This window comes from Phalacrocorax carbo, chromosome 8 (genome assembly GCF_963921805.1).
Source record: "Phalacrocorax carbo chromosome 8, bPhaCar2.1, whole genome shotgun sequence".
Classification (NCBI taxonomy): Eukaryota; Metazoa; Chordata; class Aves; order Suliformes; family Phalacrocoracidae; genus Phalacrocorax; species Phalacrocorax carbo.
This window is the reverse complement of record NC_087520.1, coordinates 12,564,332-12,582,905: the sequence shown is the minus strand read 5'-3', so window position 1 is coordinate 12,582,905 and position 18,574 is coordinate 12,564,332. Positions and strand designations below refer to the sequence as shown.

The 18,574-nt window shown below is 42.3% G+C and overlaps 1 protein-coding gene across 3 annotated transcripts in view; it reads right to left on the bottom strand.

The window, feature by feature from the left end:
* PFDN1 (prefoldin subunit 1) overlaps positions 1-18,574 on the bottom strand; it is a 31,560-nt gene that overhangs the window by 10,222 nt on the left and 2,764 nt on the right. For all 3 annotated transcript variants that reach the window (XM_064458755.1, XM_064458754.1, XM_064458756.1), the window contains exon 3: positions 5,934-6,018. In XM_064458755.1, the coding sequence (XP_064314825.1) occupies positions 5,934-6,018 (85 nt within the window). The remainder of the gene's footprint in view (positions 1-5,933; positions 6,019-18,574) is intronic.

Here is an 18,574-nt window from a genome sequence, read left to right as displayed (position 1 = left end):
TGAAGGATCCAGCCTTGCAAATGCATACCCAAACACATTTCCCAGGAACATCACTAAGACCTAATGTCTGTGCCCACAAGGACCTGCCCAGACACCTGCAGCTGCCTCAGACACCCAAAGCCATGCAAGATGAAGGCTATCACCTGGTCTGGTCCTCACAGGGGGCCTGATGAGCCTCTACAGCTCACTTTCACACCAATCTCCGTAATTTGCAGAGCTCCCACAGCTTCCTCCTAAAGGTCCATGCAAGCCCAAATATTAATCCTACATGTTAAGTTCACTTCTATACTCCACGTGTCCCCACATCAGGTGTCTAGGTTCCCTCTACAGCAAGCAGAGGGAGATGATCACCTCTAGGAACAAGTGATCTCCTGGAAGCTTTTATTGTCTTCCTCTTGACTGCAGAGAACATCTAGACTCCTGACTCATAGATGGCCAAGGAGAGTTCATGAAACACCAAAGTATTATTCAGGGGCAAGAGGAGGAGCTATCACCGCTCTGAATTCTGAAGTTGAGAGAAGGAGAAACAAATAGGAAAAACAACAACAACAACAACAAAAAACACACAACACCCCACCCAAAACAAACCAACAAACAAAAACCCCACAACACACCACCTTCCAGGACAAGCAAATTAAAATAAAAATCTACTCCCCAGCAATGCCCCAAACCTGCAAACAATCCATGCCAGAGGAGTTTTGTACATGCTTGCAAATCATGATTGCAGCAGAGCACGGATACAATCTGTGCATGGTTGCACGGATGATTCTGGCTTGGCTCCTTTACGAACAGCGACAGAAGCACACCAGCCTTCCTTAGAGCAGACCAGGCCATAAAGCCAACAGGGCTGAAACCAAGCCAGGGACTGACCTCGTTTATGCACACACTTAGAAACAAGGGGCAGCTTCTCTGACAACATGTGTTTGAAACCGTGTCCTCGGTACGTGTGTGTATGCCAGCAATGGAATTACAGAACAGCACACTCATCCAAAGTAAAATCTGCTCCAGGCTAAAGCACAGAGGGCTATTCTTGAGGCTTCCCCTCTCCAAAGCAAACAGGAGCACTCCTTATTTTCCCGTTTATTTAAAAAAGCCCACTGCACATTCCTGGGCACTGGCCTATCCCAAGCCAACCATGGGATGAGAGCTTCTACACTGTAAATCCCAGGAAGAAATTGGTCTAACTTGGAAACAGCCTAACAATTGCTACCTTCTGATGGTCACTTAGTGGTCTGCAAAGTGCACCACAAATCTCAAGAGGCTTGTTTTCACATCATTAAAACCACCCTCAGAATTGGCCTCCACACTGACTGTTTCAGCATAGGAAACCAAACGACTGTCCAGAGAACTGCTGCAGGACCACGTCAGAGGCGCACGGCCACAGTGAGCAGGTCCACCCAAGTCATACCTGCTCAGAGAACATGAACTCCCAGGCTCCAGCACTTCTCCCCAGCCACACCTAGCCTTCTTAAATCTGTTCCCACAGGGTACAAAAGCACTGTTACGGCAACCATCAGAGATGCCCTGGTAGACTCATGGAGACGGGGAGGGGGAGACCGCCATTATGCCTCAGGGCTGCGACAAAGCATTTTAAAGCTCCTAGAGAAAGAAGATTAGAGAAATGGAAGCCACAGCACAAGCAAGTTTGCGTCCAGGCAGCACCAGGGAAGAAGTCTGTTGTTACCTTTGATGTCTGGCATGCAATGCAGTCACTTTTTACCTTTACCAGGAAGGAGCCCTGCAATACCATCTAAGCCTTTAAACATGGAGCACACCAGTGTTTGAGAGCAGTGTGTTTATTTCTCCACCATGAACAAGAGCAAAGAAGTTTTCTGTGTGGGACAGGGCAATTAGACATGGCATTTTAGGGATCACATGATGAATTTCTGAATTAGAAATCAAGCACTTAGGTATAGCTTTCCTGATTGTGTTGTCTACTCCAGACAGACAGAGAAGAAAACAACTAATCCTTTATCTCCACAGCAGTAAACTTTCAGTCTCCCATACACATGTGAAAGAATTGCCTGGGAAACAAGCACATAACAATGCTGTGGTCAGAGTTTAAAACTAAAACCCACTTCAAACAGAAAGCTGCAGGTTGCTTTTGCCCTTTTCACAAAGGAGCTAAATTCAGTGGCACACAGTAGACAGAGCTGCCCAGAAGAGCCTCCCCCATATTTGTTATTTTTAGCAATTTAGTCTGACAACGCCTGACAACTAAACATGCTGAATATAGCAGGAGAGAAGGGGACTATCAGATATTATCAGAGAAAACACACAGCGATAATCACTTTCTCCACCCCTAACGAAGAATCAATTTTCCATGTCTTTGTAACATCATAGAGTTTGTTCTTTTTAAAATGCCACATTTGAAAACAGAATCCATCTAGCCCTACAGTGGAAACGGATAACATTTCCTGAAACAAAGCATTGTTCCACCCCTCACGTATCATGTTTCCTTAAAAACAAGGGAAGAAAAACATTACTTGGTTTTTCTCCTAATACTGCACAAACATTGCTGAGCTAAAAAGAGTCTGTGCTCATCCCTTTAGAATGCTTTCAAAATAGATTTAACACATACCCCTTGTACTGTGAAACACAACAAGAATTTGATAGTATCAGGACTGGAAAAATCCAATTGCTACTGCTAAGCAGGATGCTTCCCATGCCAGTATGTGAGTGAGCCTATGCTATCAACCTCTGCAAGATTCAAGCAGGTTTTTGTAAACCTCCCTGGCACAGCCTTTAAGCAGGCATGTATATTTTGCCAGCAAGCCTGGACAGTCTATTTGGATTCCAAAGGATTGTATACAAGTTGTGAAGTTAAGAATGCTACATATGTACATATATATATTCATGTTCATACCTTAACTTTAACAAGAAGGGTAAAGCTACCTTGCTTTTCCTGCAGAGTAACTGACAGGCTATGCATTTGCCCCCTCATACACATACATACACCTTCAGTGTTTTCAGAGCACAGCTCCTCTCACTAAGTACATCCAATACATATTCCAGCCAAGCCTTATTTTTACAGCCCTGTACAAAGACAGGTGTGGTGGTTCTTGCTGTTTTGCCATGCCATGAGCAGCAGGGAGGACCCAACTAGCAGTACCACATCAATTTTGTGATGCTGCCTTGAAAAAGGCAACACACCCCTTCAACTGCGGAGGAACCCGAGGGGAGTAAGGGAAAGGGAATCACTGCAATGCATGATGGCAGTTAAGACTATCAGAAGAGGGAGAAAATAAGCTTTCAAACAGACTCAAACCCCTCACTGTTTTCAGAGTTCATTCTGACAGCTGTGAATGTCAGGAAACTCAGCTCACATCTCTGAAGCAGGTTAAAGCCCACATTTTCACAAATAGTCAGCACTCAGGAGCTCTCCTTGCTATGCAGCTGGACGGATTTACAGAAGAGCTCAGCAGTGAACCCAGCCCTCTGTGCTGTGCTCCTCTGCAAACGGTACCAAGCTAGCAATGAGAGCATTTCGCAAATTCAGGCTTGTATCAAAAATACACATTTCAAAAAACCTTGGCAATAGTGTCATAGTAGCAAGGCATAATTGTCTCAGGCGCTCACTATATGAACAACCAGATCAGCTACACCGTACAGATACTGGAGGGTTACTCTGACCAGCCTGATTCAACTATGCAAAGTGAGCAATGTAAATAATAAGGTAGTTAATGTAAAATATAATCCTAAACTTTAAAACCCTTCCAGTTTTAACCTAACTTGGTTTCATATTTATTTTACAATGATGCAGTGGAAGCAGTTACACATTCTTCCCTGCTTCTGTCACAACTTGTTTTCAGGACAGCAAAATCCCCTACTCCTGTGATAAGTGCTCTCTAACTTGGACTCAGGTATTTCTCCTGAAATCTTAGTTTCCAGCAGTTGTCAGTCTAAGAGCTGGTCCTCTTCCACGGGGAATCCCAAGCCTAAGGAAAATCCTTTTCACAAAACTGCCAGCCAGTTGGAAGCAAAGTACTTAAAAGATGGACTTGAATATTCATTTAAAACAAACTGTTGAAAGTTTTGGCCATCTGAGCCCTACTATCCATGGTTAAAGAGAAAAACCAACCCATGTGGCAACCACCTTTCCACTCCCAACACCTTTTGAGACAGTTACTGTTGCTGGGACCTTCCATTCAGTGGCCATATACAGAGACTCAAGTGACATATTATTATTAATACAAAACCCTGTTCCTTGGTTTTTGGGGAATGACAGAGAAAGCAAAGCAGCAAGCAAAGCAGAAAAACACATCTGCGAAGCAGCCAGCTCTGAAGCTTCGTGCAAGAATGGCAAAGGTTATAATTTGGGGGGAATTCCATCCATTCTGCTGAACTCAGCAGTCGGAAAGTTCAGGAGGTAAGACCATTCCCCACCAGGAACAGGAAGAAACCAAGATGCACAGCTGAAGGGCACGGCAGTCAAAAAGCTGACCACAGCCCGATGGAGCTGGCATAAGGGACCCGATGCAAGGTTTGTAAACAGAGGCTGTCAACCACACTCCAGTCAATCACTTCCAAATCCAAATATGCTGCTATGAAGTTCTCCAACCCCAGTCGTAGGTCTGTTTTGCACAAAGCCACTGGCATCTGGGATGGCTCCAGAGTAGCCAGGATACAGTTACTTTTTACCATATGACCATAAAAATGACTGTGCCTTGTCTGCATTAACACCACCTTACATATATAGCCTATCCATGGATTCCATGTTTTCCTGCTGCAGAAAAAGTTCTCATGGACAGAAACACAAAACCCCTTAGTAACTGGCACAGAAAACACTCCAGGCAACACAACGTATGGTGACATGCTTGCCCTGCAGCTCTCCAGACAAGATGAGTTTTAAGAAGGAATGAAGGAAAATACAAACTCTACTTCTGCTTCAGTGTAAGCAGGAGACAGTGGAGACAGAACTGCACAGGTTTGAGTAGGTTTGAGCACTGACTTCCTAGTCCTGCTTGTCCCCACTTAGCTGGTTTCCACACTCACTTTCTCCAAAATACTAACAGATGAGATAAGCAGCTTGACACAACTCAGTCTTTGCTTTCTCTGTCATTCCCCAAAAACCAAGGAAGAGGGTTTTGTATTAATTATATTGTAGGAGCATTAAGAAAAAAAATACACTAATGGCCTTGGAAAAGTACATTTTGAACATCTTCTCCCAAGAACTAAGCTGTACATGTAGCCACTAGAAGATAGTAAAGATTCCCTAGATAAGGTGTTTGAACACTGAAACTTGCGCAGACGCTACTTTGTATTTCCTAGATATTCTTCTCTGCCTTGAATAGTCCAATGAGATAAACATAAATACACAGTAGTGCTCTGACCACATTGTCCAAACGAAGTCCTATCTCCTCCTAGATCCGGTCTTCAAGAGCAGCCACAAGTAGATGCCTAGGGCAGAGTGTAAGGACAGGGCAGGCGTATGCGGTACTTCCTCCTCATACTTTCCCAGCCTCCAGACATTTTTAGCTCAGGGACTTCCTGAGCAGGATGCCATTTCTACATATTTGGTAATTCTCAATGGACTTCTCTTCCATGAATTTGTGCAATTGTCCTGAGCCAGTGTAAACTTTTAACATCCAGAGCACTGGCAAAGTTTCACATCACCTATCTGCTGTATATAACCACACAAACATCCTTCTGCTAGTTTTAAGCCTTCTTCCTACTAATTTCATTTGAATCCCTCTCCCCCAGTTTTCATATAAGGACACTGGGCAAACAATCAATCCCTACTGGGGTTGTAGATCTAGCAAAGAAATCAAGTGACACGATTTACTTATAGGTTACTTGTAACTGGCACTATGTTTCACCTACTTACAATCCTTCAGAATGAAAAGTAGCAGATAAAAACAAGGGATGTAGCAAAAGCATCTTACTGACCTTCAGTGTTCCACTTTCATCATCATTACCTGCCAAACACTTACCTCTAATTCCTTAATTTTCTCTTCGGCTATTCTCTGTTTTTCTAAGAGCTGATTATGAATCACTCCTTTAGACTGAAGAATAAACCTACAAGTGAAAAAGAGACAGACAACTGTTGGATATTTTTTACATCTGTTGTACACCTAGCTGCAGACCAAGTTAAACTACAGTGATCTCTGCAAAGTATTCATCCTCAACGCGCATGTTCTAGACATAGGCAGAAGAAATTACTATGATACCTCAAAAAAACCACCAGGCTGGCCTCAAAGGCTTACTCACTAATCTTACCCACGACTTGGGAGGAAGAAAATGGATGCACACAGATCTCCCTCTGTCATTCAGTGTCCTTGAATGATTCAAAAGCAGGTTTTGCACACAGCTAGCAAGGGGAGTCTGTCATCACATTCCCTTCAAAGGGATCCAAATCAGTTGAAGGCATAGAGTCAAGCAAGCCTCTTTCAATGGGTAAAAGCCATTCATTACCATTTTCGCACTCACAAGCTAAACAAACCTGCATAATAAAAACAAAGCTTTCTAGGGAGAAAGGCTGAGAGAGTTGGGGATGTTCAGCCTGGAGAAGAGAAGGCTCCAGGGAGACCATACTGTCACCTTTCAATATATAAAAGGGGTTTATAAGAAAGATGGAGTGAGACTTTTTACCAGGGCCTAGAGTGACAGGACAAGGGACAAGGGTTTTAAACTGAAAGAGGGCAGGGCTAGATTGGACATCAGGAAGAAATGTTTTACATTGTTGGTGTGACACTGGGGCAGGTAGCCCAGAGAAATTGCAGATGCCACACCATTGGAAGGGTTCAAGGTCATGTTAGACAGGGCTTTGAGCAACCTGATCTAGTGAAGATGTCTCTGCCCATGGCAGGGGGTTGGACTGGATGATCTGTGTCTGTCCCTTCCAACACAAACCCTTCTGTGATTTGATGATGCAGTGCCAGGTGCTTCCACCAGAAACACAGAGCCATGGTATACCTTCCTTTACTTGAGCTTCCGGAGCTCCCACTGCTCAGGGCTTGGCTTTAACATACACCCTCACTAACCTCCGAATTCCCATGCTTTCTACATTCAGAAGGTTTTTCTGGGGGTTGGGAAGCGGTCATTTTGGTGGTCATCACCAAAATTACAGCCACTGGTTTCCACTTGTTCTGCTTTTTAATTGCCAAAGGGATTTGAAAGATGTATCCATAACATTTCAGTCACAGCAATCCTGCTTGCCAGCAAGTAAAAAGCTGACTGACTTGCTCAGAAGAGCCTCTGAAGGATCACCAGCATCCAAAGCAGCTCTCCAGCATGTAGCACTGGCATCCCACAAAGAGGTAAAGGACAACTAAGTTCATATGAATTTTAGGAATCCTCCATGGTTCTTTTTCATCCTTCCAGACATAAAGAATGCACAAGCTGCAGATTCACCCCTTCCCTACTTAGAAAGTCCCCCAGGGGATTTAGAAGGACCCTCCACTGGTCATACCAATGAGGTCAAGGTCTCCCTCCAGCACCAACTAGGGTCAATGTCTTCCTGCCAGGTGTCAACAGCTCATGCTTGAACAGTTAAAATAAGCTGCTTTAGACAGGGCAGAATCAGAGTGCATTCCCCGTCTGCTATAGAAAAATCCTAAATCAGTTTGTAGCGCCATCTCCCATGACAAATTACACTATTAACACGTTTGCTCAGCACCTGGTAAATGCAAGCACTCATCTGCCACTTAGCTTGAAACCCAGCATACTCTGCCTCAGCAACACAACAGCCAAAAAGAAAACTACCTGCCACATGCATTCCTGAAATGCATGGGAGCAGAACTGCCGTTAATTATAACAAGTTTCCAATTAAAATTCTCCTTAGTGCTGCTATTAACTGCACTTAGCAATTGCTTCCTCCTTCTTCTCCCACTTCTCTCCCTTGTTCTGCTTCACCTCCTCTTTTCTACAGTAACTTCCACTATATCTTTTATGTTGCAATTTTCTCAGATCTCTCCTCATGTCTTCCCAGTCTCAGCTCATGCTTATTCCCAGTGTCATCTTTGTTCTATATCTGCTCCTGTTCTTGACAACACAGCTCACTCATACTCTCTTTGTCCCCTCAATCCCCCACTTTCCATTAGGTAACCCCACAATCCACTTTCACACAGTGGAAATGCTTTCAGGTTCCAGCACATGCCAGCCCTCTGAAATAAAATGTGGGTTTTGCTCAGTCTTGCGAAAAATGAAGTCCATGATCACCCCCCTAGGAAAGAGAAGTTATTTATATTGCTATTAGATGCAGAGACTGGATCCAGCCAGAGAGAAGCTACTTTTCAGGACCACCTGCAACCATGTCATTCCAACACTCTTACCTTGAGCCTGCAATACCAGAAGAAACAAACATTAGCCTTCACACACACACCCCCTGTAGATTTCGGGGTGAACACTAAAATTTTGCCTTGCTTCCGCAGTAGCTGCCATTAGTGAAAAATCAAAGCTGCAAGACGCCCTCAGTAAACAAAACCATCAAATCCTTTCCCACGTCACAGCTTCCCTGAGCCTGTATGTGTATATGAACGTTTCCTTAATTATTTCCTTTTGTTGTGAGGGCAGCAAAGAAGAACAGAATACCTTCTCATTTGCTTCCACAAATTATATAGCCAGATGGATCATTTTGGTTTCACTGATACCCCTGGTCTAAGAAACAAAGTTAAACTCCAACACAGCATGATCAGTTTTCCCCATGCTGCAGCTGGGAAGATCACTGCTGGGCTACAAGCACTGAGGGATCCCAGCTGGGCTGAGAACCACTATGGGTACTAAAACCTTTGAACAAACAAGCAGCTGACTTCACTTCTATCCTGCAAATGTCAACAGCAGTCATCAGGGAAAATATCCTCCCTTCTAACCTCTTGCAATGCTCTGGCAGACATGCAACAGCAAACTAAAATTGGATGTTTGAAGTTAGCACCAACGAGACTTATGCAGGCAGCTGGACACAAATACAACCACCCCAATTTTCTTTACCATAAAACAGCAGGCTGGAACCTGTGTCCATTCACACACTGGCTCAGAAGCACATCAAATGTCCCTGATTTGGCCAGCAGCATTGTTCAGAAAGTCTTCACCAGTTCCGGCTTCAAGCCACCCATTTCAATTCCCTGCTGCAAGACTATCAAGCCTCAGCCTAAAGTGCACAGGTACTGCCATGTAAGCTGTCAAAGGCCAGTTTTTTGAAAGTTGAAGCTATAAATCCAAATCCACAGTTAACTATTTAAATCTGAGGCTTCACTTCCCAACATAAGGCCTCAAAAAAAACCCATCAGTGTTTTAGCTTCTAGCTTGGGATACACACATTATGGAGATCATGACCAAAGTTTTTACCTAAGGAAATAATGTGGTTTATGGCAGCACTTGGAAAAAGCAGAAGCTTGTTCTGCTCATTAGGTAAGAGGTGCTGCAGGCACTTGTAATAAACCAGAGTTTAAATTTAATCTAGATTTCATTTTTCCAATTACCCTAAGTAAAACACCAACCTGATGATTTTTTTTTTCTCACCAAGCTGGAGAAATAGGGCAGTGTCATTCTGCTGGCCTGGTTTTAGTTAAATGTGGTTATTTTATTTATGGATTTTTAAGCTCATGAAAGAACCATGGGAGGTTCTGAGGACTTAACTCTTCCCTGATTGAGTTTGTGAACAAGCCTTTCAAACACAAACTTCATTCACTGCCCGCAGGTACACCACCAGCTGAGAACTGGCCCCACATTAGAGTCGTTGCATCACAGAACCAAGGGGCCACTTTTTGCTCTTTGAGACTGAGCTTGGCAGATGACATGACTAACACCAATCCCTTGGCGCAGATCAGCGCCAAAGAGCTACCTTCACAGACTGCTCTGCCGGAGTCCACTATAGGAGGCTCTGAGAGTTTGTATGTTGAACTGGAATGGCTTTTAAGTATTGATAGTCCACAGAAGACAAGCAGCAAACCAAATCCTCTTCCAGGTAAGTGAGTTCACTCCTCTCTGCCTTCTCTCAGTGAAGTGTCACAGCACACGCTAGTAGATCTATCAAACATGAAATAACGATTTAGAGAAGTGTTCAGCACCACAGTGGCAATCACAAAGCTTAGTAACAATCAACTCTTCACACAGGAACTTTTTCACTGTTGTTAAATAACACTGGAAATATCTGGGTCAGAACGGAGAAGTGCACCACATCTCAGTTGGCCATACATTTCAAATGAAATGGCTAGTAAAAACAGACAGGATTTGCCCTATTCCGGATACTTAGCAATTTTTCCAATGTCCATAGATAAAGAAAATTAGAAAAGAAAGCTACAGAAGAGTGGGATCCTCAAGGACAGCCACATTCAGCCAAACCTGGGCTGCCAACAAGAGCAGCTCTATTAGAATGTGAAGTGTTTACAAAGCAGCTGTACCTATGTGCTCCAGTCTCCTGGTGACTGTTAGTTCTCAAGTGCAATATGAGGAACAAAAATAGAGCACAAGAGAACTGAAACAGAAACCTCACTCTAAACATTCCCACTTGTTTCTATTTTCCTCCCTCTGCTAGTTCCACATCAGGATTTTTGTTTTCCTAAGGCAGAGAAAGTGATTTATATATTCTGAGACTCATCGCTTATTTCCCTCTGAAGGGATCTCTTAGCCCTTCCCAATTACAAATTTCTAGATATGGTGTCTATTTATTCAGCGTTTATACAGCACTCCCTTATGCCCTGGGCAAAATGGTCTTCAGGCTCTAGTCAGGCTGGTCAGCAATGCTGTCAACTTCATCATCTGTCTGCTCCTTTGTGTCACATGTACACACCCACAAAGTGACATTTGCACAGTGTAAATAATTCCATAACTCAGTCTGTTTTGCACCAAAATGTACTGTTTACTTGAGTTTAAGCTGAAAGATTCGCCTCTTAACGAATGAGGTTATGGAGACGTTTGTTCAGCACACGCCACTCTTCATTATGACATATGTCATTAAAGTTATTAAAGGTGGAGTACCAGTGATACTCATAGTTAAGGTTTTCCATTAAGAACCCCTATTTTCAATTACTTGCAACTGCAACGAATTTCAACCTTTATGTCTGCGGCTTTTGGTGGCAGGCATCCATCCCAGACGCAAGCACTCTCCTCTTCCCGTTCTGCTTAGGAAACATGGTTCAGGTGTCTCTCCTGCATGGCTTCCTGGTGCAAGAGGCTGTTTGTATTAAAGTTTTAAAACCAGGAGAGAAGGAGCCACACAGCAGGCCATGGGGCTCCCTCCTGCCAGTCTGCAAAGCAATTCTTCCCACTTGGGTCCACATAGATCACTGCAAGAACCTGTGCAGTGTACTGGGGGAAGCCTTAGCTTTTCCCCTGCCTGATATTGATATATATCCCTCTGCCCAATTTCAGAGACAGATAATTTTACAGGTAGTAACACTACAGTGCTATTTGGCCAGAATCATGATGAACGACACATCTAGAAGTCCATTCAGCCTGGCTCCCAGCTCACACAAAGGGTCATTATAAGTTTGGTTTTACGGTTCCCACTGTGTTTGGGAAACTCTCTACAAAAACGTAGTTTTCTTTTCAGTACCTTAACTAACAACTTTGTACAAAGACATAACATTATTTTAACATGTGTATTGTATTTCTAAAAAAAAAACAACTAACATGCTGTGCTATAACACAGCACAATCATTTACATGGAATATACTGCTCCTTGAAACCAAGCATTTTCATTAGACTACTCCATGAGAAAAGTTGGGCTAAGCCCAGTCATGCCCTTATCTATTTAAAGATGCTTTTTAATTCTGAACTTGCACTGCTGTTCAAGCGTTGAGCATACTCAGTAGGGGATTACTGCATTTTAAGTAGTGTTCAAAGCCAATGGAAGAGAGGCTTCCAACAAGCTGATCCCTAACAATCTAGCTTGATTGAACAGGAGCCGGCTGTGCAGTTACAAACACCCAGTAGCCGCCTTCCACTCTCCTAGGGTCTGCCTATGCTTCTGTAAATGATTCCCTATGCAGTTCATAACAGGCACTGTTATACCCCAGCAAATTCCAGTTTTAGTCATCCTAGCTGAATTACCCAGTTCCAAACAAGACAAGGAATCAATATTAAAAAAAAAGTAAAATCATGACTAATTATAGTTTGTGCTGCCACCCTTCATGTCTAAGGGTTTCACATTTTTCAGTCTGATTTTTAATTTCCCATTCAACAGATCATATGCCTTAACTAGAGCTTGTGCAGAAACAGATGGAGTGGGAACAGATGAGCTGAAACTTTTCCTATGTTTGCTTTTATTTTAGTGGTCAGTCGTCTCATTGGGTTGTTCTCAATATAGCTAAACCCAACTATTCCCCCACCCCCCACCCCCACAAAAGCAGCACATACCTTAAAGCAAAACAAATCCTGCAGCTTATATTAGGAGGATTATATATGAATACATTCCAGGAGCAGCAGTTTATAGTTCACATGTCATTTTACTACTGCACTCAGAGAGGTGGATATGCACCAGGAGCTGTTTGGGAAGGAGGCATGGGCTGAAGCACGCTGGCAGCATCTCTGGTGGGCAGCAGAACCTGTGCAAACTCAGCCTGACAGCACAGGAGCACGCAGAGGGACCAGGATTAGCAGCACTGGAGGCAGTCCAAACCGAGTCTTATATAGGCCACAACAAGGGTAACTTTTACTCAGATGAACATTTGTAAGCCATAAACCTATTTACTTTAAGGAGCTAAAGGAAGAGAACAAAAAATTACACGCTGTTTGCTTCTTCAAATCTCTCCACGGACTGGCCCAACACATCCATCCTGCCCTACTGAGGGGCAAAGGGGTTTGGTTCTGCACTTCAGGCCATGTTTACATTGAGTTTTCACTTTTTTTTTTTTTTTGATCTGTCAGTAGCTACAACATATTATGTTACCTCAAGCCAAGATAGTAACACAGCCTGCAAACAGCAGTTTCTGCATTGCCAGACACTTAACTAGATGGTAGATTTATACCATTGTTCATGCTTGGTTCTTTAAAAAAAGAAAGCAGGAATATACCTCTACATGTGTATTAAATATAGCACAACCCCAAATAATAAAATAGTACTGTGGTCTGCTTTTAAAGAACATCATCAATTCTTTTTGAAGGCTCAATCAACATAAATGGAATTTAAAAAAAAAAAAGCCTCTTCTCTATCATACAGGAATTAACAACATTTAAGATTCAAACCATGGGGGTAAAACAGTGCAAACATGACTGCAGTTCATGGAGGTGAAATCTCCATGAGTACTTTTTCATCCCTATATCCCTGGTTTAGTGGTTTTATATTCTAATTTTGCTGTAATGTAATTTTTTAGTATGTAGCAATGATCACCTGTAGCTTGTTTAAGCAAAGGAAACTCAAATGACTACAGCATGCCTACTAGCAGATACACTTCAAACAGATTTTTTACAGTCTAGGTTGTATCATATTTGAAAGTTACAAGCAGCAGAAACAGAAACAGTTCTTCTGATAATATGAAGATCCATTTCTAACGTCTCCTGTATTTTTAAGAATTCCCCACAAATTCCTAAGGAAGAAGTTAAGAAAAACCAAACAAACAATAAACCAACCACAATATCAAATGAACAAACATCTAAGAAAACACAAACAAACAAATGCTGGTGTGAACAGCCTGGTCAAACAATCCTAAAGAAATTTCTCTTTTTAAAAAGTTTTTTTTTTCTATTGGTAAGCCTTCTGTGATCAGAAAGGTAAAATTTTCAGTAGTTAATGAAGTGACATGGAGATACTGCTCCGCTCTGGCAGGCAAACTTAGGTTTACCCTGCTCAGCAACAGCCCTTCACTAAGAACCTATACATGAAAGCTAGCAAAATCCGGGTACATCTCTCTTGAAAAGCAAACCCATCCATAGTTGCAAGAAAAAAAACCTGCTTTGTGCCTTGCCCAGGAAGAAACCTTTGAAATGCTGTGTGAGGAGAAAGACCCAACTGTCAGCCTATGGTTATTAAATAGCACAGCCTTGGCTTCTGCACATGGCAAATCCTGCTACAACAAAGCATCAAAGAAAGCAATACAGCAAACATCACAGAAGTGGATGTAAAGATAACTGAGGTAAAAGAATTCAAGCGTAACACTAATACAGAGATATTTCTGGATGCTAGAGTTAAATTAGCTAGCACTAAAACAATCACACTGTTTCCTAATCAGTAAGAACAAACTTTTTAGAATCAGCATTTGTGGACTGAAAAGGCTGGATGTTGTTTTGGAAAATCATTTCTTCTCAGAAAGTTGGTTTTTTTTTTTTAACTGGCTGAAATATTCTATTAATTCAGCAAATAGTTTTGGAGAAAGAAAAATAAAAATTCAAGACAGCAGTTGTAGCATTCCCGAGTTCAGCACTTTAGCTCTTGCATCTCTGTATTAAACTTGTGTAAAATAGCGATCTCAACCCACAGCACTGGTTTCCTCATATTTTACTTCAGTGTTCTAATGTAGGGACTGTGAATAAAACCCTCCTTCTTTCAGGCTTTGAACAGGCAACTAGGTCAGGGGTTATTCAGGCCTACAGACTTCTCATTTGTATTAAGGCTGTTCCACATAAAATTTATATATTATGTTGACATGCACATATCAGACCAGAGACTGACTCTGGGCATCTTCACTCAACAGCTGTGGGCCTGGAGTGTTGGGTGCCTTGTCACACCCTGCCCCACGACTAGATGTCCATTGACACAACACCTGGAAGGGCATCCCCAAACAAGACAGGGATATGACAGGGTCTCTCCCAGTATTTCTTTGGTCCAGTGATTTGGCCATTCTCCTCTGCCACGGGAAAGCCCAATTTAAGTGCCTGCTCTAAACCAGAGAAACAGCCTCTATATTCTGAAAGAAATGCTCTAGCACTCAGTATTTCCCCAGGGACTGCAACCCTTAATTCCAGTACTTCCTTTAGGAAATGGGGGAAAAGACTCAAAATACAGTACCTTAAATCCACTAAATATTAAAATAAATGGAAGCTCCTTGCCATTTCAGAATATCAGAGGGACATTTTAAGTGCTTGGAGAACTTGAGAAGTAAGACAGTCATGTTCCATAATTTTTTTGCAAAGACATTTGGCACAGCAAGCCACAAAAGCAGGAGCAGTTCAAGCTCCCCAAAACTTTTAATACTTGTCTAGCAAGTATCCAAGAACTCCGTACCACTGAAGCAACAGATGGGTTGCATTTGCAAGAAACCCCAGATTTCTTCTTTCTGGAGGTAAGTACAAAATGAAGGTGCCTTACTGCAGCCCTCACTCCCCACAACAGTCTGACCTCCAAACTGCTGTCCTGCAAGTGCAAGACTAATTGAAGGCTCTGACATTTATATGACAGCACTTTCCTCTGGATCACAGCAGATCAAACTAACTCCTTTAGCAATGACAACAGTTTGCATGAGTAGTTTGTCTCCTTGACCCTTATCTTCTCAGTTTAGATTTCATCTCCTTTACATTTACTGAAGTAGCTCCTTCCTCTGTCTAGATAACAGGCAAGGAAAAAGTTAGGGATAAAGAAAAGACAAATGGAACATATTTGTCTGAATGTCACACTCCTAGTCCTAACAGAAAGATGCTCCTAAAGAGTTAAACGTCTCCAGGCAAGGGAGACAAGCATCAAGTAAAAGCTATGCCGCTAATCTTCTATGACAATGTGCATGGAGTAGGTGGGGGGACTATAACCAACAGATTTATCTGAAGTAGGGTTAAGCAAAACACCTATTTTTTTAAAATTAGCTATTATTTTTATTTTAAGACCCTTTTTCTGCTGCTAATACATTTGGCAAAAACTGACTTATCAGATGCATCCACTCTATACCAGCTCTCTGACTAAAGCTGATTTTTTAAAGAAATGCAGCTGTTTCCTAGAACTAGGCAGATATATATCTTGCCTGCAAGCCATGGAAATCTTTTCTTCTCTGAAGTGTCAGTATTCCATGGACAAATTATGTAGAGCAGCAGGGCAGGAGAGCTATAACTGGACCAAGATATCCAGGAGATTAAAAATGAGCAGCCCAGGGCAGCAGGAATAAGGTCAAGAACTTAGTGGGGGAAGGACAGGGGGAGTGTGCTTGAGAAATCAGAAGACGTCAAGTTGAAAAAGGAGCCTATGCCCAAGAGACCAAGCTCCCTTTCTGATTTGGAATAGAATCCAGGAGTCCAGACTCCCAGTATCCCACTATTTACCAGCAGTTAACCATGAAGCCCACTGACCAACTGTGCTCCTCTCACACTCCTGATCAGCCAGGAAGAGAATGACAACCAACTGCTGCCCTTTACTTCACTGCTCAAGGCAAAGGCACCTGTACAGACTACTACTGCATTATCCCTGCATTTTGCTTTCTGTGACAGCTCTCTAAGAAGATCTTGCAAACTTTTACAGGCCCACTCACATAACACTGTGAAGAACATTGTTCAGGCTGCAACAAAAATGAGTAGTTCAAAAATAGAGGAAAACCTGAAATGATAACCAACCGGGTGATGGAAAACTTTATGGCTTATGCACATGTGTCACACCACATAGCCTTTGACTCCTCACGCACCATCTCCCAACACCCTGTCTTGTTCAACGTACAGCATAAACAGTGGTCAACTAGCAAGCAGCTGGACACAAATTTTGTTTTCTTTGCAGTTCAGTGCCTGATTGTACTTACTAGACACACCGGATATTGTGGAAAATAATCTTACCTTTTTAAATGGCTAGATAGAGGAGCTTCAAGTTTATGAACTACATATTGAGCAAAGGCTGATAGCAACATGCTTGTCTCTGGGATTCAAGTATTGCAGCACCTGTCAGCCTCTCAGCAGCTGGGCTTCAGTGCTGAACTCTGCACAAAGCCTTACTCAAGGAGATGGGCGATAGAGAAGCCGCTCACTATAGTTAGCAACAGAACCATAATGATAAAGCCTTGCATGTCCTTCAGTTCTTTGTGAGATTTTTTGAAATGTAAGTGGGAAGCACAGTACAGCTACCATATTCTGCAATGATCTGTGCTGGCAGAATCAAACACCAATCTCATACACACACAAAAAGTAAAAATGCCGCTACTGCAGCTGTACGGAGCGATGTGCAGTAGCAATTGCTGTCTTCAGGGGATCACGAAAGTGCTTACAGTGATTTATGATGTCTCATTTTCAAACAAAACTAAGAATCACAGTAAAAGCAGGAAATCATTTAAATCCCAGGAATGATCAAGAACATTTAATCCTCTCTCTGGTTTCACTTGTGTATGGCTCAGCCACAAAAAATCTGAACTGTTTGAAAAAGAAAGAAAGAAAAAAAAAGAGTCAAAATCATATTATTACAGCTGTCTCCACAAAATACTATACTGCACAAAGTCATTTTACAGGGACATCTGTAACAATACACTATACTTACAGAAAACCTCAAACAAAGTTGTGCTACAGTCTCTGCTTGATTTTTACTTTCTTATATTTTATTTTTGTAAGCATTCTCCCATTTGTTGTAGAAGTAAACTGATGATAAAGCAATATCAAACCAAAGCCAACTATCTATTTTGGCATGGCATGACATGAAAAACTGCAGTGCTCTCTGTACTGTGCCTAGCACAAGTGCTGGACATTTTTCTTCTGTAAATAAGGATGTCGTCCAGGTTATGGGTTACAAGAATGTAAAGGGAAAGGTCTGAAATATTCAGACAGAATTCTGAAGCTTAAACTTTCAGCATAGTTCTCAAAGCAATATGGTGATATCAGTTCACAAATAGCTTAAGCAGAAGTCCAGCATAGTGGTAGTTGTCTCAGGCTACGTAACAGGCCTTTCAGAAGAGTATGAAGTAACAGAACTGAAATGTTTTTGGCAAGATGCCACCACTCAGATGATATCCCAGCCTCATGGATATGTACAGTACACAGCAATTCATCATATCATACTATGTGGCACTGACATTTCTTATGTCAAACCAAAAATAGCTATAGAAAAAGTAAATTGACCCCAAATGTGGAGGCCAGTAAGGCCTCTGCATGTTATACACGCTACAGGGAAAGAAAAAAAAAAAGGAGAGAGAGAACAAGTTGAGGAACAACAAATGGACTTTCACATTCACGAGTGGTGCAGGGAAAGCCTTTCAGAAAGGAGGAAGGCTCAAGATAGGGGTTCAGAGAACGAAAACCACAGAACTGCTTTCCAAGTAGTGCAGAAGTGAGTAGTGAACTAGGCAAACTTCCTCCCAGGATGAAGCACGTCACCACAGTTCCTCAAGCCTTCACATTCCACGAAGACCCAGAGTATCTTACCCTACAGAAGTGTACATACTAGCCCCATGCACACACCCCAAACCACTAAAGCTGGAGAAAAAAACAGAGAAACTCTATCAGAAGCCAGATTCTAAACAGCAGCTTAAATGGGTTAAAGAAGGAAAAAAAAGGGAGGGGGGGAACGTTGAGCACAGGAATAGAAGCACAAATCTTCTTTCAAAGAATTCAGGCATTCAAACAAGCTGTCAGAAGAGCACTGATAATCAGAGTTAACGCTGATGCAGACCTCCACCCTTTGTGGATAAATGAAACCACTAGAGCTCTAATAATTTGCATGCTAGACTATGCAAAAGAAATTGAGACAACGTAAGCATCTCCTTGGTGGCTGACTCCCACATCTGTGCAAGCCAATGAAGCCAAC